The sequence below is a fragment of the Rhipicephalus microplus genome, chromosome 9, assembly GCF_043290135.1.
Source record: "Rhipicephalus microplus isolate Deutch F79 chromosome 9, USDA_Rmic, whole genome shotgun sequence".
NCBI classification, from domain to species: Eukaryota; Metazoa; Arthropoda; class Arachnida; order Ixodida; family Ixodidae; genus Rhipicephalus; species Rhipicephalus microplus.
Genome location: NC_134708.1, coordinates 91980392 through 91999224, shown reverse-complemented (window position 1 = coordinate 91999224; position 18833 = coordinate 91980392). Strand labels below are relative to the sequence as shown.

At 49.2% G+C, this 18833-nt stretch overlaps 1 protein-coding gene across 1 annotated transcript in view; it reads right to left on the bottom strand.

Moving 5' to 3' along the window:
• The window catches only part of LOC142772007 (uncharacterized), a 105579-nt gene that overhangs the window by 60182 nt on the left and 26564 nt on the right, over nt 1-18833 (bottom strand). The window contains exons 2-3 of the mRNA XM_075874075.1: nt 6671-6807; nt 6543-6610 (exon numbers count right to left, since the gene is read on the bottom strand). Of these exons, the coding sequence (XP_075730190.1) occupies nt 6543-6610; nt 6671-6807 (205 nt within the window). The remainder of the gene's footprint in view (nt 1-6542; nt 6611-6670; nt 6808-18833) is intronic.

Below are 18833 nucleotides of genomic sequence, written 5' to 3'. Positions count from 1 at the left end.
ATAAACTTGTTTTTCTCATAGACAACTGCGTTGTCCTTTGCTGCGTGACATCTGGTGGAGGTGCGGGGTACATGAACCCTAAGCCATTGCCAAGCCGACAAGCACGCCCAACTCGTGTCAGCCGCCGACAGCAACGCCTTCAGCCAGAGTTCGGACTGCTCCCAGATAAAAAAAGGAAAGAAGACGTAAAAACCACGATGATCAACGCAGGCACCATGACCAGCGCTACCAACCCTCCCGTCGTTCTGCAACAACCTCGTGAGCCCCCATCATTCCGAGGATCTCCTGGTGAAGACCCGGAAGAGTGGCTGGAGAAGCTGGAGTGCGTACGCATCTTTAACAGGTGGGATGACGAAGAAACGTTTCGTCATGTCTTCTTCTATTTGGAGGATGCAGCTCAAACGTGGTTTGAGAACCATGAAGGCTCCTTAACCGACTGGACTGTCTTTAAGAGCGAATTCCTCAAAACATTCGCTACGGTTGTGCGGAAAGAACGAGCCGCCCTTTTGTTGGAGACGCGAATGCAACACCCTAACGAAGGTGTTGTACTGTTCGCTGAGGAGATGAAGATGCTGTTCCGGAGAGCTGACCCCGAAATGGCAGAAGAGAAGAAGGTGCACTTTCTGATGCGGAGAGTTAAACAAGAGCTCTTCACTGGACTCATCCGCAACCCCCCAAGGACCGTCGTTGAGTTCGTCACCGAGGCTTCGATAATCGAGAGGACCTTGGATATGCGTTCGCGGAAATACGATAGACCAATCAACACCCTTTCGGTGAACCCGGTAAACGCCCCTGGATTGGCGACGGAAGACTTGCGGGAGACCATCCGCGCCGTCGTTCGCGAGGAACTGAGGAAATTGTTCCCAGCAGCGCCGCAGCCCCAAGTCGCCTCCCTCACTGACGTCGTCCGCGAGGAGGTTCAGCAAGCACTGGGGAATTCCACGCCGTCGGAAGCATCTTGCGAACCACAAGCGATTACCTACTCTGCTGCTGCTCGTCGACCCCGACCCGTCCCAACCCGTTATCAAGAGGCCCCGGCATACCGCCGCCCAATGTCGCTCGCCCGACCCCCTGTAACCCCCCGAAACCAGGCGCCCAGGAAGACCGCGGTGTGGCGAACGCCAGATAATCGTCCACTGTGCTACCACTGTGGAGAGGCCGACCACGTCTACCGCCGCTGCCCGTACAAGAGGCTGGGTTTGCGTGGGTTCTCCGTCGACGCACCCCGCCCGCGAGCCGGCCAGCGCCCATTTGAGATCGAAGAATACCTGTCGAACACCAGCCGTGGACCATCCCGTTTCAACTGTTCACCGTCGCCCTACCCGTACCAATCCCCCAACCGTCGCAGCCATGCTGACTTCGCCCGTGGAAGGTCCCCCAGCCCACAAGGGTGAACTAAAAGCAGCAACTCCTGGAGGTGAAGTTGCACAACGGCGAGAAAATGAAAACCGTCCAACGACGCAAGACCGTGACTCACGACATGCCCTCATCCCCACGACCCGACGACACCCTGACGAGACCCCCGAAAACGACGACAGCTACGCTGCACGACGCGTACCCGAAATGACGAAGCCTGCCGCTGAGAAGACGACGATGAAGACGCATAGTGCCCGACCATCAACACGTGCAAGCCGCGATACGACGCCCCGACGCGCCCGAAATTCGAGGAAAGCGGCATCCGACGTCCAGTCGTCCATCGACGGCCTTGACGTAGTCGCCCTCATCGACACGGGAGCCGACTACTCGGTCATGAGCGGGTCATTCGCGTCCAAGCTAAAGAAAGTTACGACCACATGGGACGGTCCGAAAATACGCACAGCTGGAGGCCACCTCGTGACCCCAAGTGGAATGTGCACATCGCGCGTCACCATAGACGGCACTTCGGAGTTCGTCATTTTGCCTAACTGGTCCCGGGACGTGATTCTCGGAATAGACTTTTTGACGGACAATGGCGCAATAATTGATCTTCAGACCAAGTCGATAACGTTTTCTTCCGATCACTCCACGACGCCGCCGCCGAACCTCGGACACCGTGCTGCTGTAAGGATCGCCGACGATCATGTCACCCTGCCACCCCGCTCATGCTTGATGATCGCCGTCTGTTGTGAAGGTGCTGCTCCTGACGTCGACGCTATCGTGGAGACTGACCAAAGGTTGCTTCTAGACCGCGGTGTGTCTGTCGCAAGAGGCATTGCGCGGATTAAGCAACGCTGATCCCACGTTTTGGTCACCAATTTCACCGAGTAGTACCAGCATCTAAACAAGGGCGCTGCAATTGCGTTCCTCGAAGAAACGCAAAAAGCGAGTCAAGTGATCGCGGTCGCCACCTTTGAACGCGCACGCGCAGATGCTTCCAGGCTGCCACATACTTTCGACGTGAACCCGGCGCTGTCGCAAGAAAATCGGGACAGATTACTGGAGTTGCTCCGTCACTACAGCGAGTGTTTTTCCTCGAACACGAAGTTACGTCAGACACCTTTGGCGAAGCACCGAATAATAACCGAAGATAGAGCCCGACCTACCAGACAGTCACCGTACCGTGTTTCTTCACACGAGCGCGAAGCCATCCGGACTCAAGTAGATGACATGCTCAGCGACGACATAATACAGCCACCAAAAAGTCCATGGGCTGCGCCGGTTGTACTCGTGAAGAAAAAAGATGGCACTTTAAGATTCTGCGTTGACTACCGGAGACTAAACAAAATCACCAAAAAGGACGTGTACCCCCTGCCACGAATCGACGACGCCCTCGACCACCTCTGCCACGCCAAGTTCTTCTCTTCCATGTATCTGAAGACCGGCTACTGCAAGTTGAAGTGGACGAAAGAGACCGAGAGAAGACTGCATTTATAACCCCGGACGGTCTATACGAGTTCAAGGTGATGCCGTTTGGGCTGTGCACGGCGACCGCAACGTTTCAGAGAGTCATGGACACTGTGCTAGCAGGCCTGAAGTGGCACACTTGCCTCGTATACCTCAACGACGTTGTCGTGTTCGCCCGGACTTTCGACGAACACCTCACAAGGTTGGAATCTGTACTCGAGGCCATTCGTACGTTGGGGTTAACGCTGAAGCCTGAGAAGTGCCGTTTCGCGTACGAGGAACTCAAGTTCTTGGGTCACGTCGTGAACGCCGCGGGAGTCTTACCTGACCCGGCAAAAACATCAGCCATTGCGAACTTTCCAAGGCAGAAAGATAACAAGAGTGTGCGAAGGTTTCTCGGACTGTGCGCATACTACCGGCGCTTCGTCGCAAACTTCGCACGCTTTGCAGAGCCACTCACGTGCCTGACGAAAGAAAGCACCCCTTTCAGCTGGGAAAACGACCAAGAAAAGGCATTCTGCGAGCTGCAACAACGCCTGCAAAACCCGCCCGTGCTCGCTCATTTCGACGAAAACACCGAAACGGAAATGCACACGGACGCCAGTGATATCGGTTTGGGTGCCGTCCTCGTCCAAAAGCAAAGCGGTCACGAAAACGTAATCGCCTATGCAAGCCGTGGTCTGTCGAAGGAGGAGAGAAACTACTCTGCGTCCGAGAAAGGGTGCCTGGCTATCATAAGGGCCATTTCAAAATTTCGCCCATACGTCTATGGTAGACTGTTTAAGGTTGTGACAGACCATCATGCGCTGTGTTGGCTCGCCAATTTGAAGGACCCCTCTGGGCGTCTTGGGTGGTGGAGCTTGCGCCTGCAAGAGTTTGACGTTACAATATTCTACAAATCCGGCAGGAAACACTCCGACGCCGACTGCTTGTCCCGCGCCCCCGTCGACCCACCACCACAGGACTCCGATGAAGACAGCGCGTTCTTCGGAGTCGTGACAGAGAGCGACCTAGCCGCCCAGCAGCGTGCCGACCCTGACCTCCGCGCCATGATAGACTACCTCGAAGGACGCAACGTCGCCGTGCCTAGAGCGTTCAAGCGCAACTTACCAGCATTCAGCCTCAAAAACTCCATCCTAGTGAAGAAGAATTTCAACCACGGAACGAGAACGAATTATCTACTTGTCGTCCCCGCAGACCCTCGTGACGAAATTTCGGAAGCGTGCCACGACGACCCGTCTTCCCGACATCTCGGAACAGCTCGCACGATTACAAAAATCAAGGCGAAATACTTCTGGCCCCACCTTACATCCGATGTCACCCACTACTTCCGGAGCTGCCGTGACTGCCAGCGACGAAATGCACCACCGACGAGACCAGCCGGACTTCTGCAGCCGATTGCCGTCCCAACGAGGCCCTTCCCACAGATCGGAGTAGACCTTTTGGGCCCGTTCCCTACATCTCGATCCGCGAACAAATGGATTGTCGTAGCGACAGACTACATGACGCGCTACGCAGAGACCACCGCTCTTCCAAGGGGAACTGCACAAGAAGTTGCAAAGTTCTTTATTAACCAAATTGTGCTGCGACATGGAGCCCCTGAGGTCTTAATCACGGACCGTGGAACGACCTTCACTGCGGAGCTCATGCAAGGAATCTTACGCTACAGCAACACAGATCACCAAAGAACGACGGCGTACCACCCCCAAACGAATGGACTAATGAAACGGCTCAATAAGACAATCGCGGATATGCTGTCTATGTACGTCGACGTTGAACATAAGACGTGGGACGAAGTCCTCCCGTACGTCACGTTTGCGTACAACACGGCTATTCAAGAAACCACGCAGATGACACCGTTCGAGCTCGTCTACGAAAGACGGCCGACTACGATGCTCGACGCCATGCTTCCGCGCGTAGAAGACGACGACCTCAACGCCGACGTCCAAGGATACCTCCAACGTGCGGAGGAGGCCCGCCAGCTCGCTCGAGCTCGTATAACGGACCAGCAACTGGTGGATGCCGGACGATACAATCTCCGACGCCGAGACGCCGAGTACCATCCTGGAGATCGTGTGTGGGTTTGGACTCCCATTCGACGACGTGGACTCAGTGAGAAACTTCTATGACGCTATTTCGGACCCTACCAGATTCTACGACGTGTTGGCGAACTAACGTAAGAAGTGATCACCGATGGGGACTCCCGTACATCACGACGACGCACGCGGCCTGAAGTCGTCCATGTGGTTCGCTTAAAACCTTTCTACGGACGATGACGAACTTTTAATTTGTGTGGACTGTCCCTTATGTTAGCATCGGGTCGATGCACTCTTAGAGGGAGGGTAATGCCGCGAACCATGCATTGGGTTTGTTTATTTGTGTTTTGTTTTTTTCGGCCTGGCTGCGCCGGCCTGTGCTATCGCTGTTTTCACAGCGTTTCGAACAAACTCTGCCACAGCGTTTCGAACAAACGCTATCGAACAACGCTTCAAGCGTTGTTCGATAGAAACAACGCTTCAAGCGTTGTTTGTTGGAAGCGCTGTTCGAACGAACAGCGTTTCTAACAAACGCTATCACGGCGTTCTCGATACAATTCGACTATTCGAGAAACCCTCGCGCCGAGGGATATAAATTCCCGCACAGCCGATGCCGCGTCATTCGATCGCCGACGCTCACTAGCGTGCCCGTCGTTTTGCTGGCCGCTGCTTCGCCGCCTGTGTATTTTAGATGCGGAGCATCTAATACTCGAGGCTTGTAGTGCGGCGCCGTCCGCAAGCTTCCTCCTCCTTCTTCCACCATCTGTGCATCCCTTCCTCCTCTACACACCGCGCGCGCTTCACTCCTCCACCATCTGTGCACCCTTCCTCCTCTACACACTGCGTGCGCTTCTCCTCTTCACGAACATTCGCTAGCTGTATAATGTAGCGCGCATGCGCCGTCACGCTTCGAGAACATCGGCAGCTGACGCGCGCGCATGCGCCGTCGCGCTTCGAGAACATCGGCAGCTGACGCGCGCGCATGCGCCGTTGCGCTTCTCCCCCTTCTCGAACATTCGACAGCTGACAGTGCATGCGCCGTCGCGCTGTATATATACTCAAGGTCGGTGCTCGCTCGCTCAGTTGCCGCTCGTCGGTTGGTTTGTACGGCGCGTCGACGTCCGAGGTCGCAATGATCGACGTCTCTTCGACCAGCGCCGGCCAAAGTGGCATCTAAAAGCCATCGTGCTCAAAGTTCGTCGCAATAAATAAACACCGCCCTTTCGCATACGTGTCGTACGTGTTCACTCATTTAACACCCCTCCTACAACAACGTTAACCAATTTAGCCAGCGACCCAAGTAAGTCGCAATTTAACACCCCATTTCACAACCACGTTAACCAATTTAGCCATCGACCCAAGTAAGTCGCACTTTAACACCCCGTTAACCAATTATATGCTCCGCATCCTCCTCAGTGTTCCCCCGAGGGAAGCTGCGGGCAATTTTTTTTTCAGTTGTTAGGGGAGCACAGGTTCGCTCCAATAAACTTGTTTTCCTCATAGACAACTGCGTCGTCCTTTGCTGCGTGACAATATATAATGACGGTATCAGTTGCTGAAGCTAAAATGCGAATTTTCTTACGTAGTTTCAGGTCCTAGTGTATATACACAAACTATCAGTAACATAGTGCTTGCGCAATACAGACTCTTATTCATTTGAACAAGGGCATACTTTATCCTCACCTCTGTAAAATACCGTCATCCGCTGTTTCTGCTCTGTATCAAGCACTCCAAGTATTCGCACTTCACATCTGCGAATAAGAAACACACCACTTGAGCAGAAAGAAGGAAGCGGGAACACAAATACTCACCTTCGTCGTTCGAGCACCACACATCTAGTTAATGAAAGGGACAATGGTGAAGCATCCTCAACTTGATCTACTTCGCATCGAATATATCCTCTGCGAGTTGACTGGTACGTCCATATTGGCTGCCTCTGGTTGAGGAACTGAAAGAATAAAAAATATCAATACTCAAATATTCTTGTAAATAACTAGTTTTCTTTAACTTGAGGCCATGCGAGGCTGCTAGGATCTCTTCTCACGTACGCGTTGACAGCCCTGATATTCTAAAGAAAACAGAAGTGCTACTACAATACCTAATAGTTGTTGTCGCTTAATGTCTCACAGCCACCTTATGATCATAAGAGACGCCGTATTAGAAGGCTCTGAAAATTTCGACCACGTGGTGTTTTTAACGTGCACCTAAATCTAGGCACACGGGCCTAAAGCATATACGCCTGAATCGAAAATGCAGCCCCAGCGTCTGGGATTCGATTCCGTGGAGTGTGGGTCAGCAGCTTAGTGCCTTAGCCCCAAATTCATCGCGGCGGGTTCCAAAACACTGCTACAACTGTCATTTTCAATATTACAAAAGTCCTTGCACGTGTGGCATTTTATCGATTAGCCTATATTAATGTATCACCACCAATCTAGCTTATAAATACTGCACACGCAATGCCGCAGTCGCTAATAAACTGAAACTGAAAATAACTGGTAATAAAATGCCAATACTATATGAGAATATTATTTTAATGCACTTTGATAATACTTAGTTTCCCTTGGCGCACAATTAATGCGTACTGTGATTAGTTCAACCAGACTAAACAGATTTATGATGACAGACGAACACTCTAAACATTGCTTCCCCGTAGAATACAAGTTCAACTCACCAATCTTAACTAAAAACAGTCTCGTGTAGCTACTCGTATATTTCTGAGGCATTTTTAATACGGCTCTACGTTTGTAAAAGCTAAAATGCGTTGCATGTACACTCAGTGATTCCTGTTTGCCGATTTCCCACTGCTTCCTTTACGAAACCATCGATGTCGTCAATGTTCGAAGTAAGCATGTAGGGTTTCCGCCACATAATTTGATTCTGATAGTGAGATAGGAAGGGCTGGTGTGCTACTCACTTGCTACTTTTTACTTTGTTTATGAAACAGCATGCTTGATGTGGCATTTGGTACACGCGTCATCTGCTAAGAGATTTTCATTCTTTTCCCTCTGTGAAAATTTATTCATCAATTACGCCAAGGAGCTTAAATGAAGTGAAGTAAGCGTGACATTATTTCAACTATTCAATTGTAGCTTTGAATTTACTGTATAAATTTATAAGGGTGAGTGTAAATGAAAAATTCAGTTTTCATACGTAGGAATCAAACCTACAACCTTGAGTTGTCATGCAAGGGCTTGATTTCTCGGCTCCCAGTTTGTGAAAAACTTCATGCGCTATGTGATGCCATCTATCAACACTTAGCTTTCCACACTCTTTGTCGAGGCTGCGAGCATCGCAGATGAACTATCGCACAATCGCAGAAACACAAATACCCCAAAAACTGAATAGACAAGCCGTCACTGTTGCGAAACACCATTGTTATAGCATCGGCAATGTTTACTTAGTGCCACAGCTTCGCTCGATACCTGAGACAATTACACTACTCATCTACCTTAACTCGTTTTTCTTTATTTCCTCATTATTACACTATGGTTGCCGATTACATATTGCACCTATATTTAAACAACTTATCTGCAGAGTTTGTTTTGTTTTTTCTTGTCTGTATAATTCAAGGTCTTTCTGATCACAGTATTTTTGAGTCCCGTAGAGTCTTTAAGAAATAACAATAATATCACTAATATTATTAAAAATTATAATAATATTAATAATAATAATGAAGGAATGATGACAACTAAAGGGAACACAAAGCATCATCGCAAAGTAAGGCACCACGAGATCGGCGCTTGAGCTCCTCCATCTTCGTCGTCCTGTCGCTGTCTCGAATATTCCACCTGCCCGTTTGGTTCGCCCAATAAACCTCTTTACTTGTGATGGAAGTGCTGGGTAACCACATCGCCTACAACCTGGAACTCCGATCCCGCACCCAGCCGTCGACCATGCAAGTTGACGCTGCTCAACAAATAATACCTCTGGCGGCCGCTAGTTGCCCCGGCCCGGTTCATCAGCGAGACCCCCCGTTCTTTGCTGGCACCGAAGACCAGGACGTCGAGGACTGGCTGTCTTCATACGAGAAAGTCATACGAAAGATGGGATGACGCTGCTAAGTTGGGCACCGTCAAGTTTTACCTCACCGACGTGGCCAAGCTGTGGTATACGAACCACGAAACCGAGTTCGCGAATTGGTCCGCCTTCAAGGAGGCGATATGTGCCGTTTTTGGTCGTCCTGCCTTACGAAAGCTACGCGCCGAACAACGTCTGTGCACACGGGCACAGAAGCCAGGTGAAACGTTCACATCATATATAGAAAATGTGATCGATCTCTGCCGGCGCGTCGATGCTTCCGTGAGCAAGAGTGCGTAGATACAGCACATTATGAAGGGCGTCGACGATGACGTTTTGCAGATGCTTCTCGCGAAGTCTTCTAGCACTGTGGCAGAAGTAGTGACTTTGTGCCAAAGCTATGATGCATTGCGGAGGCAACGAGCTCAGACGTGACGCTCATTCCAGACGATCTAACCAGTGACCGCACTGGACGTTATGACTGACCAGACAAACCTTCTCGCACAAATGAAAGACTTCGTGCGGGAGGAAGTGACTCGGCAGCTTTCTCTGCTGTTTTTTGCTCAACTCCAGGAGCTCTCGCAGCAACAGCCACTGCGACACCCACCATCATTGGCTCCCATGCTCCGACATGTGGTCTAGGAGAAGATTTACGAGGCTATGCCGGTGCCCTTGCAGCAGCCCCCCGTCACCACGCCTCTTACTTACGCTGAGGTACTAAAGCGGCGGCAGCCACACCACACCCCGTTGTTCCAGGGACTGCCGTATACCTCAGCCCCATTTCAGCCGTCCACCGCCTGGATTTCTCCCATTGCCACCACAGCCTCAACTCACCCATCTGCTGCATGGGCTGCTCCCCTCGTCGCAAATACTTGGAGAATGCGGGATAACCGGGCCATCTGTTTTGCATGCGGCGGTCCTGGCCATATCGCCCATTACTGCCGTCGTCGCGTCCCGGGATACACAGACGCCCGGACACAGAAGAGCTTCATGGACCTTCGTTTATCTCGTCTGGAAAATTCTGGCCCTCAGTCAAGCTCGTCTTCACGGGAATGTCCGCGTACTATGTCTTGTCGCTCACCCTCACCCCGTCGTCGCTCCCTGTCACCCATGCGTCGTCGGCCAGCTCCTGAACACGAGGGAAACTAACCGCCGCAGTTCAGGAGGCAAGAACTGTGCTGTCGAAATGCTCAAGTCCTTGCACGTTGCCGTCGAATATTGTCGAAGTTTTTGTAGAAGGTACTCGAGCATATGCTCTAGTGGATACCGGTGCTGCCGTTTCCGTGATAGACGCTAAACTTTGCCACAAGCTCCGAAAAGTGACGACGCCTCTTAATATGATGTCCTTGCAAACAGCGAATGGGGACCCAGTTCAGCTTGTAGCCGCCTGTATTGTCCGACTGATGATCGCGAAGGACCACTACACTGTTGAGTTTATTGTCCTTTCGTCATGCTCACACGACATCATACTCGGATGGGATTTTTTGTCGCGTAACCATGCCGTTATTGCTTGTGCAAGATCGGAGCTGGAACTTTTCCCGTTTTACGACCAACCAACCAGCCACATTCAGCCCGCCGAGCACAAACTCGTCGTCAAAGAAGGCACTGAAATTCCCCCGACAGCAGCTGTGTTGCTCCCCGTGTTCTGTGACAGCATTAAGAACGAAGCTGTATTCTTTGAGCCATCAAGCCTCTTCCTTAGTCGAAGATCACTTCTTGTGCCTTATTCAACCCTCATTATTTCTGAAGGAAACAGTGCTCTTTGCCTCATCAATCCCCTCCCGTATCCCGTCGAACTGTTTCAAGGTGAATCTCTTGGACACGTGCATGCCATTTATAAAGAACAAATTTTTACCATGCCGCCATTTTGTTCCGGTGACTACGACGCCATCATGCCCTCAACCCTTCCAATATACCACCTTGCGAGCTTTTCGAATCATTGATTGCCGACGGACTATTGCCATCTGAACGCTCTGAGCTCCTTCAGCTGCTCTACCAGATTCGTGAATCCTTTGACGTAATAATAATAATATCCTTTGACAAATAATAATAAATTATTATTATTATTATTATTATTATTATTATTATTGATAGTCCCATGGCGCCAATCTCCCCACATGTTTTCAAAGACGAAATGTTGAGATATTATACTGTGACCTCAGCGAAACTTTTGATGTGGTCTGCCACTCACTGTTTCTCTTTAAACTCACTAACTTTGATGTTGAATTGTGGTTGTGAATCTGCTGCAGAGCTATCTGCTTACTAGATCAAGTTATGTTGCCTTGAGTGCTCAAATGTCTTCTTTGGTCAAGGTCACCAGTGGGCTTCTGAAGGGTCGGTATTATGCCCACTGTTATTTTTCATTTACGTTAACGATGGTATTTCTTGCACTTCGCTTTTCTTTTTCCCTTTCGCCTGCTAATGACAATGGTATTTAGGAAAATCTATTCAGTGAAGGACTGTTGCATGCTGCTGTCACATTTGCGTTATTTTTCCGAATCGAGTGACAACAATAACTCTCCCACAATACCTCGAAGACCAAAACGATGAGGACTTCTTGCAAAACAACCCTCGTGTCATTTTTATTTTCTGTAAGTATGGTATCGTTATGCAAGGCTTATGAGTTCAGTCATCCAAATTTTTTATAGAATGCTGGTATTTTCTACTACAATAAACATGCTGCCATGTGAGGTCTTCGTTCTCTTGGCTGTATTTGCAGAATCTCTCGTGACTTCAGTTCTCTAACAGCCGTCCAGAAATTGTACACCGTAATATGTCGTCACCAACCTGAGCATGCATCTTAGACAGGAAATGACATTCGTCACCCGGCGATAATGCTAGTGAACAAGTCCAGAAAAATGCATAAGCGTCTATAACCACTGTTTCGCTAGAAGTGATTCTGAGTTTTGTTCTAACACTGTAAGAATATTGTCAATGAAATAACTTAGAGCCCACAAAGTTACGCTGGCCTGTTATTTTTTTACAACCTAGTTCACATTATGACATCCTGTCCTTTACTCAGTTGCATAAATGTTCGGATGCTGCGTAAGCTAACAAGAGAAAATCGACCGCTTCATGTCCCTCCCAACTCCTTCCAACACTCTACCGCTCACAGAATACAAAGCTTTATTATAGCTAACTTTGGTGAGTCAGAAGTCCTTTTTATATTTTACTGTGATTGACATCCTTTTACCAGATTTTTGCATTATGGTGACATTGTTTTTCACAATTTATACTTTTTTCTCTTTTTGGTGTTTGAGAAAGCGGTAGGTTTTCTCATTCTGCGGTAGGTTTTCTTGTCTTCTGCGTCCGTTTTCATATCTTGTCATCAGCGCCTCCTGCATCTAAATGCCACTGACTTTTCTCCGCGTGAACACGATGGACGCACCCGCCTTGTCACCACGTCAGATTATGTACTTCGGTCGTACATACGAAGAAAGTACCAGTGTTATTTGTCCCGACATTGTGGGTGGTGACGTACTAATTCTCCCTCACGGCCATACCCTTCATAAGGGCAATGTGATCACACCAGGGCTTATTCGCTTCTTCGATGGGTCTACGTACCTAACCACCACAAATCAAACGCCCGAGTGTGTACTGCTTCCCTGTGGCTCAACAGTATTTTGCGTGGTCGACAGTGAGCCTGTTGCAATTGTTACTTTTCTGAACAACAAACACGACGATGTCCCAAACTCACAATCACTACCAATCAATGCCTCCTCCACACCTGTGTCGGCAACTATAAGCACTTACTTAACACCAGATCAAACTGAAGATTTGCTCGCCCTGTTGAATAGACACCGTTTTATATTTGACGTCAACTCGCCCGCCCTCAGCATGACTACCACCGCTACTAACAGCATCCAGACTGACGGCTCTCGTATCGTATATCCGCGTTCATATCACGTGTCTCTGGCAGAACGCAAGATCATCGAGGTAAACGTCTCAGACATGCTACGACGCAACATCATACGTTCTTGCTCGAGTTCCTGGTCATCTCCAGTTGTTCTCGTTCAAAAGAAAGATGGGACAATGCGTTTCTGCGGCGATTATCGTGCGCTAAACTAATGCGCAATGATGTTTATCCCCTCTCTCGGACCGACGATGGACTGGATTCATTACAGGGGGCAGAGTATTTTTCTATCCTCGACCTTAGGTCAGGTTAATGGCAGATACCAATGTCGGAGTATGACAAAGAGAAGACCACTTTTTCAACGCCAGATGGGTTGTAGGAGTTTAATGTGATGCCTTTTGGTCTCTGTAATGCGCCCGCCACCTTCGAATGCATGATAGACGGCGTATTGCGTGGTTTGAAATGGAAAACGTGTCTGTGCTATCTCGATGACATAGTAGTGTTTTCATCCACGTTCTCACAGCATCTACAATGTCTTGACGAAGTCCTCAAATGCCTTACAAAAGTCAGTCTGTAGCTTAACACCAAGAATTGTACTTTTGCTAGCAAGACAATCAAGGTTCTAGGCCACCTCGTCAGCAAGGATGGAATTCGGCTGTACCCCGAGAAGCTTGCCGCCGTCTTCAATTTTCCTCGTTCACTAGGTCAAAAGAACCTGCGCAGCTTCTTTGGTTATCTTCTTACTTCCGGCGCTTCCGTGGCTTCGCGGAATTTGCGTCTTCGCTCCATCAACTTCTCGCAACGAACGTCCCCTTCGTTTGGTGCGAAGACTGCGAAAGAGCTTTCACGGCATTGAAACAAGCCCTCACGTCAGATCCGGTACTGTGCCACTTCGATTCCACCGCACCCACCATCCTTTACACCGACGCAAGTAGTCATGGTCTAGCTGCGGTTCTCTTGCAGCGTGACAAAAACTCACGCGCACGCGTCGTTGATTACGCAAGTCGCGCTCTTACCAATCCAGAAAAGAACTACAGTGTCACCGTGCAGGAGTGCCTTTCTGTTGTTTGGGCAGTGCAAAGATTCTGACCATATCTTCACGGCCGTCATTTTACCGTCGTTCCTACCATAACGCCCTATGCTGGCTTTCATCACTGAATATATTATCGGGTCACCTAGGTCGCTGAGCGCTTCGCTTGCAGGAGTATGATTTCGATGTCTCTTACAGGCCTGGGAAGAAGCATCCTGATGCTGATGCTCTATCGCGCTGTGCTTTGCCCAGCGGAAGCCACTCACCATCGATACTCCAAAACGACAGCACCTCTCCAATCGCAGCGCTAAGTTCATCACATGCCACCCTATCAGTCTTTGTTTCACAAGAACGTGTCAACCCATACTGCCGGACCACTGTTGACCACATGAGCGGCTCTACTACTCCTCCAACTGCCAGACTCCGTCGACAACTCAAAAAATTTAAGCTTGTCGATGGTGCTTTATACCGCTACATTTACCACATCGATGGCAACAAACGGGTACCCATCATCTCACGTCCTGTGCAACGTGAAGTTCTGAAAGCATTTCATCATGATCCAACCACCACTAATGTAGGCTATCACAAGGCTTACGACAAAATACGATGTCGTTGTTTTTGGCCTGGCCTCTTTTCAGCCGTCACTATGTACGTTGCCTCATGTGTTCATTGCCAACGGTGAAAACGACCGTCAACTGCTCCGGTGGGCTTAATGCAACCTCTTCCTTGTCCTGTCTCGCCTTTTGAATTCGTTGGAATCGACTTGTATGGCCCTCTTCCTATATCATCCAATGGGAAACGCTGGATTGTCATGGCCGTCGACCACCTTACCCGCTACGCAGAAACAGCTTTTATACAATCTGGGACTGCCACTGAGGTCGCCGATTTCTTTCTCCGCCACATCTTTTTGCGTCATGGAGCTCCACGCAATCTCCTGGGTGATCGTGGCAAAGTCTTTCTCTCTTCCATTGTCGAGCAAGTTTTGCGTGCCTCGAACACTGTTCACAAGATCCCTTCTAGCTACCACCCACAGACCAACATATTGACTGAACGGTTTCATCGGACCCTATCGGACATGATCACCATGTACATGAACCCCAACCATACGAACGGAGATGCACTTCTACTCTTTGTGACATTCACCTCTAATACGGCTGCTGAACGCACTACCGGCTTTTGTCCATTTTTTGTCGTCCATAGTCGCTCGCCTAGTTTTGCTCTGGATCTCTCTTTCCTTTCGGCTCCTGCACCCCCGACGGCTCCTTTCCCTGAAGAATTTTTATCTCGGCTCGCACACTGCCGTCACCAGGCCACGTGTTAACACCGGCCTCTCTCAAGACACTGGAAAATCTCGCTACGACTCGTCCCGCCGTGTTGTGAGTTTTTCTCCTGGTGACGAAGCTCTCCTATGGACTCCAGTACGCGTCCCCGGCTTATGCGACAAATTCATCAGTCGCTTCATTGGGCCGTAGACGGTGGTCGAACAGACATCTCCAACAAATTACCGCGTTTCTCCACTTACCGCTAATCCTGATCATCGTTGCCGAGGAACAGAGACAGTGCACGCATCTCGTTTAAAGCCTTATGCGCAACGCATTTCATAATACTGTCAAGCGACCAGGCGGCCGCTTTGCCCGCGCGGGGGAATTGGTGTGAGCGCGACAAGCGAATGACTCTTCATTCTCTTTAGATATCATCATCACCTGTACATCTTCATCATCTGTAAATATCATCACCAGTGTGATTTAGCTCGAGCCCGGCTCAATAAACCGGTTCATCACAATATATATATATATATATATATATATATATATATATATATATATATATATATATATATATATATATATATATATATATATATATATATATATATATATATATATATATTCTAATAATCAGCTGCCCGCTCGTAATACGTTCACGTGCTACGTGACGCCACATATGCGCATAAAAGAGTGTTTCACACTCGTCGCTTGGCTTATAGATGGCGCTGACTGACACTCCTACTTTTAAATTCACATATAAATCCGAAAAAACTGGATGCAGGGAAGGCTGCTGTGGTGGCTCAGTGGTTAGAGCATCGAATGCGTTATTCGAAGGTCGTAGGTTCGATTCCTGGTCACGACTGGTTATTATTTTTTCACCCACTTTTCTTTCTTATTTACATTCCATTGGTTCTAACAGCTTCCCCTGTACATTCCTTGGCATTACTGTCTGTTAGATCTCATTATTATTGTGTCAAAAACCCGGAAAAACGGGCCCTTAGGTATACACTTCTTTCCCTTATTCAATAACGAGGGTCTCATACTGGCAGACTTGGTGTCATTATATTGTATACGAGGGACTAATAATCAGCTGCCCGCTCGTAATAAGTTCACGTGCTACGTGACGCCACATATGCGCGTAAAAGAGTGTTTCACACTCGTCACTTGGCTTATAGATGGCGCTAACTGACACTCCTACTTCTAAATTCACATATAAACCCCCAAAAAGTGGATGGAGGGAAGGCAGCTGTGGTAGCTCAGTGGTTAGAGCATCTAACGCGTTATTAGAAGGTCGTAGGTTCGATTCCTGCTCACGGCTGGTTAATTTTTCACCCACTTTTCTTTCTTATTTACATTCCATTGGTTGTAATAACTTCCCCTGTACATTCCTTGGCGTTACTGTCTGTAGATCTCATTATTATTGTGTCAAAAACACGAAAAAACAAGTCCTTAGGTATACACTTCTTTCCCTTATTCATTAACGAGGGTCTGGTACTGGTAGACTTGGTGTCATTAGGTTGTATACGAGGGACTATTAATCAGCTGCCCGCTCGTAATAAGTTCCCGTGCTACGTGACGCCACATATGCGCATAAAAGAGTGTTTCGCCCTCGTCGCTTGGCTTATAGATGGCGCTGACTGACACTCCTACTTCAAAATTCACATATAAACCCCAAAAAAGTGGATGGAGGGAAGGCCGCTGTGGTAGCTCGGTGGTTAGAGCTTCGAAGGCGTTATTCGAAGGTCGTAGGTTCGATTCGTGCTCACGCCTGGTTATTTTATCACCCACTTTTCTTTCTAATTTACATTCCATTGGTTCTAATAACTTCCCCTGTACATTCCTTGGCATTACTGTCAGTTAGATCTCATAAATATATATATATATATATATATATATATATATATATATATATATATATATATATATATATATATATATATATATATATATATATATATATACAAAAAAGCTTAAACACTTCAGACAGTGGCTCTAGTCTCTCAATTTGCGCTCATGTTCTCAGGAGAAGATTTTAGGAGAAGCCGACATAGAAGAAGTGTGCGTTGTTTAATATAAACGCATGTCATCTGGACGATGACGCGTCTCCATTTAGTAGCGTCACACAAACACAAGTCGAAAGGATTGACTCGATCAACCTGCCATGGCTAGACCAAAGCTTCCGCTAAACACTCAGAAGTTCAAAGGAACACCAGAAGATGTCCCCATCGACAAGTGGCTTCTTCTTTTCTGATATGAAGGCGGCCGAGCCATCATAGACTCACCACAATCGGGTCAGTCACTTCAGCAAACACCTTGAAGGGGAAGCGTTCAAGTGGTACCTGACAGAATTTCGGCAACGGTGTCAAAACTTGGGACGATATAAAGCGCGATGTGCAATCCCGTTTTACTACGACTGACGGGGATGCCTTTCGTCTCTTCATCAACTACCGACTGAAAGGTTGGCCGACCATCAAGGATTACTACGACAAGAAAAAATGACTGGGTTCCTTTGCTGACCTGAAAGAGTGGCACATCATTTTTGGACTGACTGATGGTGGTGGTGGTGGTAAAAACATTTATTCCAGAAAAAGTCTACTAGAGAGTGCCGACGTGGCCTATCGGCGTGCTAGAGTGGCAAGACCCTATTCCGGGACGCCAGTGGAGCTGGAAGCTGCCCGTGCGCGCTCCACCAAGGAGCGTTGTGCAGCCAAGGTAGAGCAGCCGAGCAGATGCTCCTCCCAAGCCTCTCTAATTGGGATAGAAAAAGGGGGTGAGAAAGGGACGGAATTAACTGGGCACAATGCTACGACGTGATATTTGTCGGCGAGGACATGACAGGTCGAGCAGGCGCCATCGATTTCCGGCAAAGAGTGCCGGGCGACCGCCGGACTGATAAAGGTGTTCGTCTGCAGGCGGCGTAGCAGTCGTTCGTCCGCTTTCTCCAAACCGCGTGCGGGGTCCGGGTAGAGGCGGCACGAAGCCCGGTAATAAGCCAAAATTTCGCGAAAGCGCGTCAGGTTGGTATTGCCAGATTCCGTCTCGGGACATGGAGGGGCAACGGCCCGGACAGGAGAAGCGCGGGCAGCGCCATTTGCCGCCTCGTTTCCGGGCAGGCTCGAGTGGCCTGGGATCCAGACTATACGAATGGGATGAGGGTTAAAGTGCCAAGAGGCTGCCTGTAGCAGGCTAGCCGCCAGCGGGGCAATGGAACCCTGAAGGTACTGAGAGCAGGCTGAGCGCGAGTCCGTCAGCATGGTGCGTGAGGCAGGGTGAGAGGCGGCCAAAGCTATGGCAACCTCTTCAGCGTGCGTTATTGTGTCTCCTCGAAAGGAGAGGCCATCTACGTGTTTGCCCTCTGTAATCACGGCAGCCGTGAAGTGACCCGAGGGGGAGGGACCCGAGACGTCCACGTAGAAAACACCAGGACGATCGGAGTGTCGCGTATGAAGGGCCGCGGCGCGTGCTTGTCTACGGCCAGGATGGAGGTCGGGGTTCATATTACGGGGTAGAGGTTCAACCCATAGCTTTTGACGCCAGGGCTCTGGTACCGGCTGCAGAGGGTCTTGGTCAAATATCGGGTTAAGGCCAAGTCTGTGTAGAAGACGGCGCCCTGAAGGCGTCTGTGACAGTCGATTGATTTGGTTAACGCGATGAGCTTCGCGCATCTCTGCAAAGGTGTTGTGTACTCCCAGAGCCGCGAATCGGCTGTTGGAAGTTGCAATAGGTAGGTCAAGAGCGCGTTTGTATACTGAACGAAGAAGGACGTCCAGCTGGTGCCCGTGTCGACGACGCAGGCGAAGGTGAGG